Source organism: Fundulus heteroclitus, chromosome 6, assembly GCF_011125445.2.
Source record: "Fundulus heteroclitus isolate FHET01 chromosome 6, MU-UCD_Fhet_4.1, whole genome shotgun sequence".
Classification (NCBI taxonomy): domain Eukaryota; kingdom Metazoa; phylum Chordata; class Actinopteri; order Cyprinodontiformes; family Fundulidae; genus Fundulus; species Fundulus heteroclitus.
Window position 1 is genome coordinate 9,815,322 of NC_046366.1, and position 18,698 is coordinate 9,834,019.

The window sequence follows — 18,698 nt, forward strand, 5'->3', positions numbered from 1 at the left end:
ATGCAGGAAAACACAGAGATACTGCATGAGCACCTCAGGGCCACCCATTCTAGTAGGGATGCTTAAAACATAACACAGGTGAATGGCCATACTAAACCAATCAGGCAGAAAATACAGAGAAATAAGAATGACACTAGTTAAACCATCTTGAGATTTTAGTGTTACTACTGGCAATGAAAAAGGCATATCTGATAATTTTTTTTACAACTTTTGCTTTCCAATACTGAGCTCACATTAGTTGGACTTTTTCCATGTCCATGATCAAGTAATATGTAAAAACACAAACAGAAAAAGGTAAACGAGAAAAAGGGAGGACAAATCAGGCAACAGGATAAGAAAGTGAAATGGATTTGATACGTCACAAACCGGCACCCTATAGACAAATTAAAAGCGTCATGAGGTAAGCTTGGTTTTCCTATCATTCGACATGTGGGGCTTGAAAAAGAATTCATTAGAAACACTAAGATTCTGACAGTATTCTGGTAGATTCACACCATTTCTGTGGGGTTTCCAGCCAGCGTTGTTGCACTGATACCACGGGGCATAAACAGCCCCATTTCCCAAGACAAAGGCTCTGCAACCTGTGGCTACGGAGCTGCAAGTGGCACTTTGGACCTTCCATATTGGCTCGTAAAATTCTGAAGAAACAATTAATGTGTTTATTTATAAATACAATAACTCGTGCAGGTTTTAGCAGTTTTTTTCATGGAATAATTGCATTGAATTTACACAACAGAATGACACTAAAAGTGCCAGTAATATATATACATATATATATATATATATATATATATATATATATATATATATATATATATATATATATATAATATTTTTCTTATTAGATTGGAAATTAAATGCTAAGAATGTTCCACAAATATTATATCCTATTTGAAAAAAATACATCCATTCTCTTTTTGGAAAAGTTTTATACTTTTCTCTATTTTAAAACAGAAATGGAAATAAAATTTTCTTTTAAAATGACAGCAAATTTCCTATAGTAAATATATATCAAACATTATAAGTTGCATTTTCCAAACATCGTGTAACAGCTGCAGCTCTAAACGAGTTTTATTCAGTTGGACTGAAGTAAAAATTGCTCTTTGGATTGTAAAGGTTGCAGACCCCTGTTCGAGACACACGTCAACAGTATTTGTCATATTTGGGAGCCATGCAGTGACTGTGAAGTCTCACTTTTCTCCACATGAACAGGCTCTCTTTTCCCCGTGAGCTTGGAACTGCACTAGAGCCATGAAGCTGTAAAAATGTTATGGACACACTCTGTTACACCACCAATACCTAAAGTCTGACTATAGTTGGTTTTCTCACAACGTGTCGTTTGTAAATAAAAAAGTAATTTCAAGCTATTGCTCTAAATGGTGGACAGACAGGATGATAAAACTTTAAGCTTTTATGATAGCTGTCCGATAGAAAAGTGAAGTACTCAAATATGTTATAGATTTGAGTGCTATTTTGTTTATTTTTTATTTTTTTGTTTCCGTAGTAGCTCAGACCAAAAACAAGTTAACAAGTTCTATTCCAGGGTTCACAACCTTTTTGAAAGTGTGAATACTTTATTGGCGTTGTGTCATGCGAAGGGATACCTTTACTGACCTTAGAACTAGAAAGGTCGGAGTTCACCTTAACTTTATGTAAAATTAATACATTTTTCATGCTTTGTTGTAGATATTGTCATTTTTAAACCTATATAAATGCAAGTATGATTAAACAAGAAGAGTAACGGAATAAAATAAAGTTTTGGTGGTGGGCACCACATGTGGTCTTCAAGGCCTACTTGATGCCTGTGGGTGCCATGTTGGTGACCCCTGTTCTATTCTATTCTCACATATAAAGCTCTTAATAATCAAGCTCCATCATATATCAGAGCTCTGATTACTCCGTATGTTCCTAACAGAGCACTTCGCTCTCAGACTGCAGGTCTGCTGGTGGTTCCTAGAGTCTCTAAAGGTAGAATGGGAGGCAGATCCTTTAGCTATCAGGCTCCTCTCCTGTGGAACCAACTCCCAGTTTTGGTCCGTGAGGCAGACACCCTATCTACTTTTAAGATCAGGCTTAAAATGTTCCTGCTTGATAAAGCTTCTAGTTAGAGTGACTTAGATTATCCTGAGCTATCTCTGTAGCAAGAGAGTTGGCCACAGCAGGGGAGATGTTCACTGCTTATGACTCTTCAAAATAAAACCACTTCAAAAATCCAGAAAAATCCGTTTAATAGGTTGATCAAAACCACAGACTTCATTCTCTGAACACGAGGGGAAAAATCAGCAAGAAGGTCCAAAACAGCAGCACTGGACTCTTCTGCAATCTGACAAACAATCATTATCATTGAAACAACTTCACATAGTTCTGCAATTTGTTTGTTCGAAACATGTCAAGAGGTGACACAATACTGAAGGCCTACACAGGATAGCGGCACCACACAAATAAAGAGATGGGTGTGCAGTGTGTGACAGGACAGGCAGATGAGGTGTACTGCAGAAACGGCCTGAGATGCAGAACCAAAAGCCCTTTGGTCCTGAGAGCGGAGCCAGATGGTTGTGTCCACTTATCAGCCTAGGGAACCGTTGACAAAAAACACACACAATTTGTGTAATTACCTAACTGAAATGCCCTGTAACAAGACTCAACTAACAAATGGGTGATATACTCAGGACAAAAACTATATTCGGTCCTATTTCAAATGATCCTGCTGAAAACGTGAGTGTTTATGAGTTTCAGTGCCAGTCAGTTATGCGGTAACTTTGGTTAGAGCCTTGAAACAGATCCCAAATCGTCCACTGAAGCCAAAAAAGGAGGCTCGCTGAATTCAGTTTCTATTTTTTTCAAGCAGCTGACACTGCATTTTTGACTTCATTACTCCGATAAGTCAAAAGGTTTTGTACGCAATATGCAACGTTCAGTGCAAATGTAGTCTTCCAATTCAAAATGACTTTATTTATCCCAGAGGGAAATTAAATACAGCCACTTGTTTTTGCCAACAGATGATTTACCCGTTTTATTTGTGCAGCACGGCACGGCGCTGCACATCCCATTTTTATCCTGGGATCACAAAGGCAGAGGAAGGGTTTTTCAGCTGTGACTTACCAGTCGTTGCCTTCGGTGCATAGGTTCATCCTGATCGGGTTCCTCCCCCCGACTGGTTAGGGTTAGCATTCAACAATCGCGGGGCTGATGAGGGATTAGTATGCTCTAAATAATTACTTCATCTCCCATTACTGTGTGCCCTTCAGGCATGAATGGAAGTCTGATACTGGTCTGTGGGTGATGCAAATGTCAGGAAAATGCCTGCTCCCTCAGATTAAGGACAGAATCGCATCTGAAAAATATAAATAAATGAGCCATAAACACATGCCTAAAGGTACCACATAAAGACTGGAAGTCCTTCACACAAGGAGAGCAAGGGGATCTGGAGTCTGAGCATCCATCTAATCCATAAAGCCCTCAAAAAAAAAAAAGGGTATTTGTGCCTCAGATTATGCTCCTAAAAGTGCCTGAGCTTTTCACAGCTTGATCACATTTAAACGACATGGCGGAAATGCATTTAGGGGAATAGATGCCCGTATTTGTGCAAAAATAAGGCATTAAAGCTGGGCTAAAAAAAAAAAAAGGCAAGACTTTCAAAGACCAGCGCTCTTTAGGAAACACATTTGAGTGAGAAGTATTTACAGTTTCCTGAAAGCAGATTACGCTTTATGCATTAAAAGAAACAACCGGCAGCAGGGCTTTGCTTTTCAAAAAAGTGGGCAGCAATCTCATAGTGTGTCCTCTCTTCCAGTGATGAACACAAGAACATTTCTAAGAAGGGATTTCTCTGACCAACACATGATGCTGACCAACCGTCCAGGTCCTCAGGGTGAACCAGCTGCGGCCCTGAGCGGACACAAACATGAAAAACAGATACACACAAATATTTTTTCAATAAGTTAAACTAATCAGAAAGGCATTTCTTTATAAAATAACAGGATGCAATGTTAGCCAAACAGAAACTAGTTCGTAAGATGTCCAGGAAAAGTTGTTTTTTTTTCTCAGCTGATCTGCTTTTTTGATACTGTATTACTCAGACTCATTAAAGTTTCATGAGCGAACCCTATTTAGATTTTTTAGCCGATGGCCATTCTATTTACACCTTCAAGGTATTCCAGCCGACCAACCGCTCTGTGATACTGTGAAACATTGGTGCGGTCGCCACCGCTCTGGGTTGGCTCTGTTTCCTTAGTTAGTGCTTTGGATCTCAAGCTCAGAAGGTAAACTGTCTCATGACGATGGGAACCATCCAACGATGGGTGGATTTTGGGGCGATGTGGGAGTTACGGCCTCCGGTCAGTGAGTCACTTAGCCGGCACAAATTAGCCAATCGGATTTCTTCCTGTGTGAAATTTCACAGTGGTTACGTCATCCAGAAACTGCCATTTTTTTAAAATAAAATACAGTCTGCTGAGAGCTGTTCTGCACATTGAGGGCTTTTTAAGCAGGTAGATTTTTAACATATATATATATATATAAAGTGGCTGCTGGCCTTTAAACAAACAGAATGCACAGATAATGTTGCTGCAGCTCGAGTTGCTACAGGTTCAGGAAGAACAAATGTTCAAATCCAGTGGGGCGTTTGAAGGGGGCTGACGAGCAGAGAACAAAACAAAAGAGGAAATATCTGCAGCGGTTTTTGAAATGTTTTGCTTTTTTATTGGATTTTTAGCAGATGAAGGCAGCATGGGAAGCTGAGGCGGTGGAAGAGGATGAGGGAATCTGAGCAGAACTACTCCTGCCGAGAACCAGCAGCTTCCTCTGCCTTCCTGCTGCTGCGGTTCTTCTTGATCCACTTCCAGAAAGTGCTCGTGCCTCTTCCCGTCTTCTCTCCTCTCTCCTGGTTCTTTGTCTGCTTCTCCCTCTTTTTCTTCTCTTTCTTCATCTTCTTGTCCACTTCTGTTGCATTTTGCAAAGCCTCCTTTCCTTCCTCCAGCTGCTTTTTGCTCTCCTCTAACACTTTCTTCTCTAATTGCAGCTCTTCAGCCATCGCTTGAAGTCTGGATTTTTTACAGACAAACTTCTGCTTTTCTTCCTCCAGTTCTTTTCGGATTAACTTCAGATGCTTCTGTTCCTGCAGCAGGTCTTTGGTCGTGGCCTGGAGCTTTTCCTTTTCCTGCTGCAGCTCTTTCTGTTCTTGTCCGAGTTGCGCTTTTAACTCTCTCAGCTCTTTTTTCTCCAGCTGGAACTCCTTGTCCATCTTCTTCATTTTCTCCTTTTCTTTTGCCAGCATCTTTTTCTCTGACTCCACTTTTGCGATTTCCTTCTCCAGGCCTCGTCTGCTTTCTTGCATCGTCTTGCTTTTTGCCATTTCTTTCTTTTCTTCAGCGAGTTTTTGCTTCTCCTCTTTTACGACTTGCGTTGCTTCTTTCATCTTGGTCTTCTCCTCTTCGAGCGTTTTCTTCACTTCTTCCAGCCTCTTCTTCTCGTCCCTCAGCTGGGTCTTTTCCACTTGCAGGTTCATGCTTTCCTTCACTAAATTGACCTTGGTCTCGCTCAGTTGTTTGTCCGTGTTCTTTAAATCCTTCTTCGCTGCCTGAAAGTGTTTCTTCTCCTCTTCCAAAGCCTTCCTCTCCCGTCGCAGGTCATCTTGTGTCCACTTTTTACTTTTGCGCCAACAACCAGGGGTCTCTGAAGAGGGTTGATAAATGCATTCTTCTCTGGCCATCATAAGCTGTTGGAGACGATCTTCCAGTTTCCTCATGCAGCTTTTCAGGTGCTGATTTTCAGCCAGGGACGATTCATAGGCCTCTAGGATCTGGTCATGCCCTCTTTGGGCCATGGTGAGTATCAACAAGCCTGGTGAGGAGAATCAGTAGTTCTTTCAGGTTATGATTTGAAGAATACAAAAAAATAAAACAACCGCACCACTCCCAAATGTTTTGTCTGGAACAAAACAAGACATACATATTCAATAAATTCAAATATGCATTTCTAAAAGGCTTGTCAGATTAAAAGTGCCTTTTGAAAAAAAAAAACTACAATTAAGCCTCCATTTCTGCATGGGAATGTTGCTTTTTTTTTTTTTTTTTTAAAATTGGCCTGATGCAATATTTTAATCTTAAATACTGTTTACGTTAGCTGGAGGAAAATATACTTAACAGAAATAAAGGCTTTAAAACATCACCAGTCTGTTTCCCTTAGTGAATTGAATTACTGAAATAAACTTTACAATAACTTGATTGAATATGACTGTATTTTGTTGATTTGTCGATTCTGACCCAAATCCTTTAGGTATCTGCTAAAATGAGGGATTTAATTTTTCATTATCTCAGTGAAGCCAAATCAAAGCAAGACAAAAAGACATTTTTTGGGACATTTTTTTGGAACGAGCCCAAAACCAAATCCAACAGAAACTCTGTGCAACGTCATTCGCCCATGCATTTAAATGCATTTAGATAAGTTTTACAAATACAACCAAAAAGTGGGATGCTGTTGGGACTCCCACCAAAGAAATGAAATAATTGGGTGTGTTAACCAAATTTGGCTAAAATACCCAATGATTCATAACTAAGTTGTTTTACAAGCTGTCGGAGCTGGTTAAAAACAAACATTTAATGCCTCTTGAGCCTTTAATCGTTTAAAGTTACTAAAGACTTGAAAATAATACCAGAAACAGCAGCACTACTTACAAATGTGTCTTTTTCACCCAAGCAAATCAGACCTTACACATCAGGTCCGGCAGTTAGAAGAGCTGCAGGCAGCCGATGGTTGCCACAGTAACAGATCTGACAGGATTCCGGTTGAGTCCTGAAGTTGTCCCAACAGATGCACGGAGACGATCTGCCTCCAAACAGCAGAAACTCATCCCACAGAAGTATCAAATAGTTCTACTTTAATAAATCAAAGCCCAATCACCACCATATTTCATATTCTTTTTATGGACTAAGACTATTTTAATAGAAAAAAACGTAATATGCTAGTTTTGTTTGTTGCCATTCAAGCCCCTTTTCAGTTAGTACACCACAACCATCAGTTTGTATGGATATTTCATATATATATATATATATATATATATATATATATATATATATATATATATATATATATTTCCAGATTTGTCCTTAATGTTAATTCAAAAATAAAATACTAGTTAAAGGTGAGATATGGCAGACATTTCAAAGGTGGACTGAATTTACATAATAGGGCATCAGAGAAAAACTGGTAGAAAGGAAGGAACGATGCAATGACAAGGAAGTTAGGTAGGACAAAGGCAAGGACGGAAAGGAAAAAGTAAGTAAAGGTTTATTTAACAAGAAATTACATTAAAAAAAAAAAGAAAAAAAAAAGGAAATGACAAGGATACAGAAGAATGGCACCAGAGAAAGGGAAGGAGGAAGGCAGGATACCAGGATGGCGTTTCCTTCTCATCTGCAGTGAAACAGGGACATACTCCTTGTCCAGCATCAGTGTGAGCCGCAGTCTTTATATTAACCTTAAGATTCGTGGATATTAAGAAAATCATCACTAGCTCTGCAAAAGAAATTCCATTTGAAGCCAAGTGGAAGTATATATTTACAAGCCATTCTGAAATAACTGAAAACTGACAACGTTGGTGTGTTTTATTGAAAACGTTCAAAACAACAGCAAACACTTGACCTGAAAAGAGCAACTTTCCTCTGACACTAAAGGGTGTACTGACATTATGCTAACGTTCTATTGATCATGTGGAATGTGTTTGGTAAGGCAGAGATCCAGTTGGATTGCGTGTCCACAGTAACTGTTCATAACCGTATGGAAGACGACATGAAGGGGCCAGACTAAGGGGTTTGTGTTTGTGGGAGACGACTCATTTCTCCTCAACCAGACGTCTGGGAAAAACAAAAAAAAACAAACAGTTGATTTATTGAGTTATGTCTCTACAGACTCAGGGTGGAACATTACAAGTCAGAGAGGGTATACTGTGGGTATTTCCAGAATAGCCCAGACAGAAACAGTCTTACTAAAAAAAAAACAGGAGGATGTCTGACAGGTGTGCCGATTCTTCGAGCTCACAGGCCGATGGTGTAGGAGCGACCCGCTGGATTGTGGATGGCAGAGCAGGAGGGCTCCGTCACCGCCCACTCGTACCAAACCTTCTTCCCGTTGTTGCAGCGCCAGAACCGCACGGTGACGTCGTCGTCCCGGGATATGGAGATGGGTTGCTGTGAGGGAAAAGAAACATTACTCTGCGTGTCGGTGTTAAATTTTGACCTGGGTGGAGGTCTGACTTACTTTGAGGGGGAACAGAATGGGAAACCAGGAGAACATCCCAGGTGAATGCGTATCTGGTTTTATACCTGCAACAAACACGTTCACCAATGAGATCTCATCCATTGCTTAGAACTTCCTCTCTTGCTTAGGTAACTTACTAAGGGTGACATCTTTGTACAGGGTGGTCTCAAAGTAGCCTGCGAAGCCGTGGAGCACCGTGTTACAATCCACAGAGAATCGAAGACACTGGTACCGGTTGTTGTTCATGTCTGGAAGAAGAAAAGATGATCGGTGCTTGAGCGTGTACATGTTTGTAGGGGGGCTGGTGGGATTTAACAGCACCGCATAATACAGGAAGTGCCTTCCCATAACCTGGAGGCTACTTCCTGTCACTAACCAGCTACCTTTCAAAAAGTTAGGCGGTACGCTAGGGGTGGCTGATGTGATGATGTTACCGATTGTGAAGGATTAAGAAATAAAGAGAGATTGTCTACAAGGCACATTCTGCACTGGCGGCTGGTTTTAATGATTACCGCGTTAGTAGCACAGTATTTGTACAGTTAGATGAAAATATAATAGCCATTAAACCTATCGTGACCACTCATAAAAAAAAAAAAAAGGGACTTTTTTTGATCGGCCATCAAACGCTTTGTCTCAGATGCGTCGCAGCAGAGGGCAGGAAAATTAACTCGTGTATATCCAGACCACAGCAGATCAAGGGCTGCACGCAGCCGTTCTGCAGACTTCACAACTGCAGCAGGAAGAACTTTTAGGCTACGTTCACACTGCAGCCTGAAGTGACCCAATTCAGATTTTTTTGCCCATATGCGACCTGGATCTGATCTTTTCATGACAGTCTGAACAACACAGATCGGATTTTTTCAAATGCGACCCAGGCCGCTTGGATATGTGGTCCTGAATCCGAAACACATCTGATCTTTTCAAATGTGACCTGTGTCTGTACGGCCAGTTCGCATTTATCCAACCTGTATGTCACTGATACGGTAACAAGCACCTGTTGCAAGCAAATTCAGCCCCACTGCTATAGCCTGCCGAAGATGTGCGTCTTTACGCAAGTAGCGCTAAAGAGAGCCGCTCACAGAGGCACATAAAGGTTGCCTTTGTCATTCGAAAATTATGAATGACGTCCGTGTCAGTAAAGCCGCTCACATCGCTATCCCACCATTCCCGGCTTCGACTCCGCACCAACACCTTTCTCTGTATGAACCTTACAGCCCCACAAAACGCCATTGCCAAAAATGTGGCTCTTTCTTTTCGATCTTCTTAAAAAGATTGGTTGGTAATGTGCTGCTCCGGCTGGAGAAGAACTTAAGGAACGCAAGATACGCTGCAGCATTACGATCCATGTTTAGTTCTGCAAACACTGAGCACGCTTGCTACGCATGACGTCATCGTGTCCTCTACTGCGCATGCGGGACACTTAGGCGTATGAATTCAGTTCACACAGGAGATCACATACAAGTCGCATATATTTGGAGGTGTGAACGGACACGCAAAAAAATCTGATTTAAAATAAAAAATAGGAATTGAGCATCAAGGCCTGCAGTGTGAAGGTAGCCTTAGAGAGCGGCCCTCTCCTCCAGCTGCTCATATCAGCTAATGGCCTCAATGATGTTTTATTTATGAAGCATCACGCGTTTTTCTTCAAGAGGACTTTGATTTTCTTTAAGAAAAAATGCATTGTGATGCGTCTGTCATCTTGCCCGCTTCTACGGCTAGTACCACGGTGGTTCTGGAAAAGTAGCCGGCAAGGTAACCTCTGAGGACGTCGTTGAGTGCTTACCTTTTGTGGGGTGTGTGAAAGTGAAGCAGGCTTTAGGCTCAGCCAGCTGGTGGAAGTTATGGAGTCTCACGACGTAAGGCGTCTCAAAATGGCACTCGGGGTCCTTGTCGCGTTCCCGGCACCCTCGGACTTCGTTGTAAAGCTTGGAGGAGGACAGAGGAGCCAGGAAGGACGTGTAGGAACAGGGGATGCTGACGCCGTCATCTGCGTTGAAGAGAAAAGTGATACAAGCAAGCGTTGAGGGTAATTGGGTAGAAGAAACGCTTCTTGTATATCCCGCTGAGACTTCGTCGGAAAATAGAGGATTAGTACCTTTGAGAAAGTGCTGCGCTCCGTCTAAGCACTCTGGGGAGAGCTCGTTGTCCCCAAAGGATCCGAGGAGCTCGCTGACAATGATATCAGCTTTCTCCGGCGCTTCCCACTCCCGCATGTCACACGACACCACAGTCACCTGGTCGCCCCACTCCTCAAAGCGCCAGTTCTCTAATCTGAACAACAGAAAGCCCTGAAATGAAACACTCAGCTCCTTTCCACGGAAATGCTTCCAGGAGTGAGGCAGCTCGACTCACGTGATTACCGCATTGGGATTTTTCTCAACAGCGTACACCCTCAGCTTTCGGTCCGCCTGTCTGGCAGCACGCAGCGACGCATTAACCAGAGGACCCCTTCCTGCTCCCAGCACCATCAGCACCCTTCACCAATAAAAAAAAAGAAGGAAATCATTAGACACCACTGGTACAAAAGTATTCACAGCCCTTAAACTTTTCCCAAAGAATCTGGATTGGGTTTGTAATCAGCGCCCCTGAATCAATACTTCGCATCATCTCCTTTTCACTTTTGACAATTAGGCGCAAAGTTCTAGGGCTGTCACAGTACGTTCTCGCCAGACGTAACCACACCTGATCAGTTTCTGAAAGTTATTTGATTTTATTATGTCCTTAATCTCACAATAATTGAACAGTACCAACAGGAGTCATCATGCAATCCTGTCAATGTGCTCCTGAGCAAGGCACTTGACCTCAAAGTTTCAAACTGAAGTGCATCTGTGTATGAATGAGTCTGGGTGCGATGGGGAGAATGTTGCTTTCATGTAAAGCTCTGAGTGGTCGGTATCACTAGAAAATAGAGCTGCACAATTAATCTCATTTGCAATATAATCACAATTTAAAAAAAAAATGCAATTTAATTTACCGTTGCACCCCTACAACCTTCTGTTGGTCTATTGAATAAAATCCATTAACATGATTATAAATTAGTAAATATTTAATAGGATTGCTTAACCTTATTCAAGTTGGAGGTAATGAGGGGAGGGGAAAAAAATAATGACTTCAGCTACAAATCATTAGCCAGATCAATCCAACGTCTTAATTGTAACTTCATGCAGATAGAAAAACATCTTACTTACTGAACATTAGTGTCTTTCTGCTCCTCTGGTACTCTGTCCAAAAGACATTTATATACAGCCTGAAAGAAGTGATGAAAGTGTTACAGACAAGCATTTTACATGTGAATTTATCTCTGTTAGATTATTGTCTGAATATCAGAGTGAAATGCTGCGTATGACAGCAAAAATAGCTGCTTTTAAACTCCTACAATTCAACTCACTAAAAAAAAAAAAAAAAGTCCTATGAAAAAAGACACAATAAGCACAACAATGGTTTAATTTGAAAACCTGAAACTGTGCCCACCTGATTTGTTGCCCATGTCTTGGATACCCATGAAAAACTAATGATTTCAATTGAAGTACTTGTGAGCAGTTGATGTGAAAACACTACAGTGGTTGAAAATTCACAACAACTTGGAAACAAAGATCAGAATTAAGAAAGCCCCCCCAGTGTAATTTATAGACCTTGTCTACTAAATGTCCAGAGTAAAATACTAGGGGCACATCCCTACCGTAATGATGTACTAAAATGACAGCTTTCCACATAGAATATTCTACTAACACATGTGATAAATAATCCGTTCATAAAGTTAGCTCAGTCTATTCTATGCTATAGAAATGACTAAAAACAAAAGATTTAAAAAGCTCTCGTTCAAGCCGACGCCTTCTTACATCCAAGAGGTTTCATTCACTTGCAAAACTTCCAAAGGTGGAAAATGAAATCTCAAAGAATCATAAATGTATCCTCAAAGAAAAATTAAAATCGGGATTTTTGATAAGCTGAACAAAGAAAACCTGTTGAATCGATAATTGGTTTTAGGTCAAGCCAGGTTTAGTTTTATTTCTTGCTCCTGGATATAATCTGTGCCGCGTTTTGCCTCCAACTCTCTGGTAACCATGATGGACAAACGCAGCTGTGGCCACTGCCTCACCTGTTGATACTGAGAATATTTAATGGGATCCTTCTCGAACACTTCATACGTCTGAGACTCCAAGTTGTCCATGAGCGGCTAAACGAGGGACAGAATTAGACACTTTTAGAGCCTAACCAAATAGTCGATTGACCAGAACCAGAGAGAAACGCGAGGCCGACGCAGAGTTCCTGACCTGGAGCGGGGACTGCAGGTAGTCTTCATACCCTTTGGCAAAGAGCTCGTAGGAGTTGGGCGCCGGCCGGTTCTGGTTGAGGTATTCCAGGTATTGCAGGTAGGACCTGAAGTCCTTCTCAGTGTGCCGACTGGCGCCCGTGAAGATGAACTGAGCCTCCAGCTGCAAGCACAGCATTTACTTTAGGTTCAAAAGGAAAACGGTGAAATCAGGCTGCTCAGCCAACCATCATCCAGTCATCACGTCCCCACCTTAAACAGCCTGAAGATTATCTTCTGGTGCGCTTTGGACAAAACAGGGAAGCCCTTCTTATTAGTCAGGAAGATGCTCGTGGAAAGTATCGCCGCTTTGATCGGCTCTCCGAGCCACTTGTCGATCACGGCGTCTGACGGCATGTCGGGTCCCACTTCGATGGCTTCAGGGAGAGAAAAGGAGAACATTCTCAGTAGGGCTGTGCATAAAAATCGATATAAAGATTAATATCGATATTTTTAAAAACAATTTAATATCGATATTCTGGCTTTCAATATCGATATACCTCCCAACCTCTAGGGGGCGTTATTACAGCGCAACCATTACAGTTCACAGCGAAGGAGAGCAAGTGAGACGAATTTGTGGAACGGCCGACAGGATTTTAGAAGCTCCTTTGTCTCTAAAATCAGATGTTTGGGCACATTTTTGGTTTCTGTGACACGTTAAATGCATTGAAGCAAATGCACTTTATTTTCCTGTTAATATGTCTGTGATCAATAAATAGAACATAAACATAATATTTGGCTGATTTTGGTGATTGAATCACTGAGCATTAATTCAAAGTAATAAATATCGATATTGGAATCAAAGCAAGCTGAGCCATGTATCGAGAATCGTATCGTATCGTGAGCTGTGTATCGAGAATCGTATCGAATCGGCTCATCCTAGATGATACCCAGCCCTAATTCTCAGTAGGAGAAAGGGTCTGAACGACTGGTAACGCTCTGTGGCGTGACATCTCACCGAGACAGATCCTCTTGTTGTAATCACAGAGGGTTCTGAACGAGTGCCACCTGAAAACAAAGAGCGGGAGGGAAAGTGAGTCACGGTTATCGTGTAATTCAGCGCGGCCTCAGCTGCTGAGGACGGAGCGGGAAAACTAACCAGCCCCAGGTCTTCTCCTCCACGCTCGTCTCGTCGGCACACGCCGTCGCTTCGTTCTCGATCAGATCTTCCCGCGTGTCTTCTGGTGCCATCAAGGGGACACGTATCCAGAACTAATGAACCCAAAGAGAAGCTGGGGTTAAGTCGGGTTGGGTCCGGGTTACCGCCCGGCCTCCCGTGTGTGGCGTCGTACGTTTGAGGTGTGGTGTCCAGTGTGGATGTGGTTCAGCAGCATTCGGGCCAGGTTAGCGTTGTTGGGCCCCTTCATAGGAAGCATGAAGACGGGCAGGCCCAGGTAGGCCGAGAAGTTCAGCTCCTGGGCAAGAGCCTAGAGGGGAAACGTGGAAAAACAAGAAGGGAGGAGCACAGAGGAAAAGTCAAGGTAGAAACCAAGCTTTGAGACAAAAGCCGGGATCTTTGAAGAACCGGCGCAGACGGAGGGACTTACAGCTTCTGAGTTTCTGCGCTCCGTCTCGATTTCTGAATCTGCGTCGATCCACTGGGAAAGCTTCCCAACGATGAGAGTATTCCAGTCTACAGAAAAAAACACAGAATGAATAAACGAAGCTGTCGGCCCCCCTCTCACATTTTCCATCTCTAGATATAAAAACAGTTAAATGATGCCGTTCCCTGCAATTCATTCAACCTATAGACTGCAAAGCAAACACGAATGTTATGAATTTAGCTTCACTTCCAGCACTTTGAGGTTCTGAGCCCGGTTAGTTAAATCTGTATGACCTCTTGTGTTGCTCTCTGTTCAAATGATCACTGGATACCTCAGTCTAATAAAACGCCACAGTAACTGCTCAAGCTTCAGTACAGGAGTGACCAAAGTGTTGTCCTGGGGCTGTTTGCAGGCCTTAAAGTGATTTTGTCAGGCCCCTGGACCACATTTCAATGATGGGACAATTTTGCTGAATCGGCCCAGGACGTTTATTCAGACGCAGTTGAAGGACAACCGTTTTTGGGTCACATTTTATATTGACGCAGGGCCTTAAATGCTGCTTAAAATGAGAAATGTGAGATACAACTATTCATATTTTACAAAGCAAGAACTTAGGAAGGAGGGGTCACGGTTCTTGATGCTGAGAAAACACTATAGACATGTAGAGACAGATGATAGAAAACCACCAAGCCCAAAATCTATGAGCCTTGAATCCTGTTTCATTTTAAACATGCAGGATTTACTTTTGTTTTTAATGTTCAGGTGATCTAGACGGGATCCCTTTTTTACAGAAATCAGGGTACTTTGTTTTGTTTCATTAACATCGATGGATGGATTTAGTTTATTGTCGAAACAGTGACGTACTCTGCACCACCTTTGTTGTGCATTTTCCTATAACAAGGTAACTAACTTGCTGCTTTACTGACAACTTTACTCAGCAGCACTGGTGTTTTTAGGCCGATAACATCAAAGGAACGGGATTCTTCCATAGAGTCGTCTTCTGTTAGTTTGGATTAGGTAGGTTTGATTGTAAAACTACACTTTGAAGTGAAACTGAAAGCCATGCAAGTTCAATCTGGTTCAACAGATCTTTACGTTTTCCTTAAAATGTAAATATTTTAACTTGATCAGACAGCTAGAACGTAAAATATCCAATCTTTTTTCCGTTCAGTGAATGCACCAAACGCATCCACACTCTTCTGTGAGGAAGTGGTCACAGCAGGAAGGCTCAAATTAAGCTATTTCCAGTCTTAGTGAGGTGTTTAAAAATGAACTCAGAGGACTCGTAGAGATTTAGGAAGATATTTAAGAATAAACTGGAACCTTTCAATGGAGGCATGTTGGCTGCTAATTCTAAGGTAGACTCTTGATTTTACTCCATCACCATTTCATACCACAGTATTTTTGGTCGCTCATTCACAACCTGTCTGTCTGCCCTGGGATGTCAGTCATATTGGCTAGGAGCAATTGTTTCCTGTTATTTCCGCAGATAACAGGACAGCTGAAGGTTTTTGACAGCGAAGTAGACCCTTTAAACTTAGAATTCCTCTTATTGAACATGCAGGACTTTCCCAGAGTAAATCTGAGAGTCGGGGTAGAGTTTGGCATTCTCTGGGAAAATCCATACGAAGACTAATGTTTAAACCCCGCGATCAGCTATGAACGTGGATATAAACAGCATGCAAAAACATACAAAGAAATTGTTGTTGTTGGTGTGAAAGCTCAGAATTAGATGTGTGAGAGTGAAAAAAGTAACAATAAAACTTGGGATTTTATTAAAATGTAAAATTATTAATTTATATTTATATACGTAATACAACGTTTATCTTTGTTTAAGAGGCGGAAAAATATTTTGGCATGAAAACGGGTATTTATTTACACATTGTGTAAACATCAGGGCGGTATGATTAGCGATTTAGCCATTATTGGCCAGTTTAACATTTTATGGCACAAGGATGTTTTCATTCCAATTCTGAAAAGTGCTTGAAATTGCGCACGCATGTTTTTTATTAGTGTCACTTATTGCAAAATTGCATATTAAAATGCCCAAATAGCCTTCTACACTTTCATAAATTAAAGGATAAAATATGCGATTAATCTTGAGTTAACCAATGACATTATGCGATATATATATATATATATATATATATATATATATATATATATATATATATATATATATATATATAAAGATAAGCTTTATTGATCTCACATTGGAGAAATTCACTTGTCACACATTGGCTTAGTGATCAAAAGAAGGTGCATAAGACAGTGGGTCCACAAATATATACAGGGTATGAAAGAAAGAAATATATATTCAAGTATTAGTCCACATGAAATGCGTTGCATAAACAATAATACACATTACTAAACTGACAGTTTCTATAAGCCATGTGAGGGATTCTTAAGGGTGTTCAAAGCAATAACATTGCTCACTTTAATTCAAGAATGGACATTTCTTAGCTTTTAGTTTGGGACGCACGATAACCAGAAGAGGGTAGAGAGACTAACCTCTTCCACATAGCAGCAGATCTGAACGGGTCTGGGCTCCGGCTCTGGATTTAGCGGGATCCAACTCAGACTCTCTCCTGAACCTCGGGTGGAAGAGGGGCATGCACAGGAAGTCAAACCTGCACACCGGAGGATAAAAAAAATGCACATTAAATAAAATTTATGTGTTCACGGTATAAACCTTTAGCCGTTTATAATGGGTGAGGAAATGTTGATCAGAACCGCCCGCGTTGTCGCTGTAAACACTTCAGACGGGCATCAAGCATCGCTGTTATGTGACGGCACGTGCTGAAAACTCGCCGGCTAGCTTAGCCAGCATCACGCTCGGACACAAAAGCTAACAAGCGCGAACAGTTCTGTTGCATTTAAATAAAATGACAGGCCTAATCCAACGCTCTCCTCACCCGAGTTTGGCGACCGCGGCTAAAGTGTCAGCTATCTCTGGCACACAATTCAGATCTCTCCCGCAGGACACTCTGCTCCCTGTACTGGCGGACGCCATGGCTTCTGTCCCTGACTCCATAGACATAATATAAGAGTAGACGCGTCATTGGGCGGGTTCTGCCTATGCTGCGATGCGTCAGAGCGTCCGCCATCTTAAATGTGGCAAATCTGCAGTTACTCAGTCACTTAAACAGTATCAGAGGGACTTTAATCTCTGAATATACTTTGTATTCGTAGTATTTTTTGTAATATTACAAGTTTATTTTCGTATCCCTTTAGCTTCATTCTCCTGAATTTATTCTCCTAAAGAATAAAAATATTTAAAATAATCTAACCTGGCCCCATTACTCCAGGAGTGAAATAATTCTGCAAACTGTGATTATTCTGGAAATGTTCCCCCTTAATTCTCATAATATGATGTTTTTATCATAACATTATCACTTTTGTGTTTGTTTGTTTATTTTTACTTTATTTACCTAGTACTTTTTTTCTCATATTATTAATTTTACCTCTTTAATACTCCCCCAAAAAGTCTGTTCCTAAAGGTTCACATGTGACACGGTTTAATGAAATAATGAAGACCACAATGTTTAGATTAGATGTGTGTGTGTGTGTGTGTGTGTGTGTGTGTGTGTGTGTGTGTGTGTGTATTTATTGCAGCACAGGAATGAGGCATCTTCTCTGATCCACGTTCACAATAACAGAACTCAACTTTTTTCTGCCACATACAATATGGCGGTGACGTTGACGTGCGAACCTGCGCCCTATGACGCGTCTACGTATATGATGTCTATGCCTGACTCAACCTGGGGGAAAGATCGCGCGGCTTTCGAGGAAACTGACGCCATTTTGGATTCGACAGGACGTGGGCAGGTACTGTGTAAGCAGGCACTTAGAGCCAAAATGGCTTCGCCAGGACGCCAGTTGCATATCTTTTCTTCTTCTTCTACTTGTTCAACGGCAGCCTGCAGCCATGACTTTTAGGTGCATACCGTCATCTACCACATCGGAGTATGTAAGATGTATCATATCCAATGTTTAGACTTAGACGTAGACAACTTTATTTGTCATTTTGTACGTACAGAGTGCATACAGAACGACAGTTCGTTGCATACAGTTTGTAAATTACAGTATAAAGTGCAGCAGTGATTAAAAAGTAAAGTAGAGAGTATTTAAACCATTTGTATGTGCAAAAATACAAATTTATACACACACACACACACATATATATATATATATATATATATATATATATATATATATATATATATGTGTGTGTGTGTGTGTGTTTGTGTGTAGTCTATGTATGAATATAAACACTAATTCCTATCATATATTCATATATATCTAAAATACTGTATAACAGTATTCTGTATTTCCCTTGTCCCCTCTACTGTTGCTCCTATCAAACTTTTAAGACCCCTTTAAGACCCCATTCCCTTCCTGTCTATTCTCTTCTCTTCGGCTCTTTCTAGTCACACCCTTGGCATTAATAGATTTCTGCACACTGTAATATTCCCAGTCTCTGGTTGGAAACGTTATAAATTTGGGGAATTTGGGGAGCACAGCCTTTAATTCAACATAATTACAGTCTCCAGCTACGGTCATACATAGGCTGAATGTATGCTGCA

General features: G+C 41.2%; 2 protein-coding genes across 2 annotated transcripts; both read right to left on the minus strand.

Annotated features, from left to right (window-relative positions):
- Positions 1-4,681: 4,681 nt before the first annotated feature.
- On the minus strand, positions 4,682-5,841 carry LOC105930271 (golgin subfamily A member 6-like protein 2). Its single transcript, XM_036138014.1, has one exon. It carries the CDS (start codon positions 5,822-5,824, stop codon positions 4,775-4,777), a length of 1,050 nt encoding a protein of 349 aa, XP_035993907.1. The 5' UTR covers positions 5,825-5,841; the 3' UTR covers positions 4,682-4,774.
- Positions 5,842-7,590: 1,749 nt separating this feature from the next.
- On the minus strand, positions 7,591-17,964 carry prmt5 (protein arginine methyltransferase 5). The gene is made up of 17 exons (XM_036138015.1): positions 17,864-17,964; positions 17,028-17,136; positions 16,624-16,742; positions 14,116-14,201; positions 13,861-13,995; positions 13,668-13,780; positions 13,527-13,576; positions 12,782-12,945; positions 12,531-12,692; positions 12,356-12,433; positions 11,445-11,503; positions 10,609-10,731; positions 10,352-10,527; positions 10,040-10,243; positions 8,394-8,504; positions 8,257-8,321; positions 7,591-8,186 (listed from the first exon to the last, which is right to left on the minus strand). The coding sequence occupies exons 1-17, from the start codon at positions 17,913-17,915 to the stop codon at positions 8,034-8,036; spliced, it is 1,959 nt and encodes a 652-aa protein (XP_035993908.1). The 5' UTR covers positions 17,916-17,964; the 3' UTR covers positions 7,591-8,033.
- Positions 17,965-18,698: the final 734 nt, after the last annotated feature.

Bases quoted from the DNA above. Each gene is read 5' to 3' on its own strand.
- prmt5 (XM_036138015.1), bottom strand. From the start codon at position 17,915: ATGGCGTCAGTTTCCTCGAAAGCCGCGCGATCTTTCCCCCAGGTTGAG. The intron at 13,996-14,115 runs GTAAGTCCCTCC...TTTCCCCTCTAG, and splicing joins AGCGCAGAAACTCAGAAGCT to GCTCTTGCCCAGGAGCTGAA. The intron at 10,244-10,351 runs GTACTAATCCTC...TCTTCAACGCAG, and splicing joins AGCGCAGCACTTTCTCAAAG to ATGACGGCGTCAGCATCCCC.
- LOC105930271 (XM_036138014.1), bottom strand. From the start codon at position 5,824: ATGGCCCAAAGAGGGCATGACCAGATCCTAGAGGCCTATGAATCGTCC.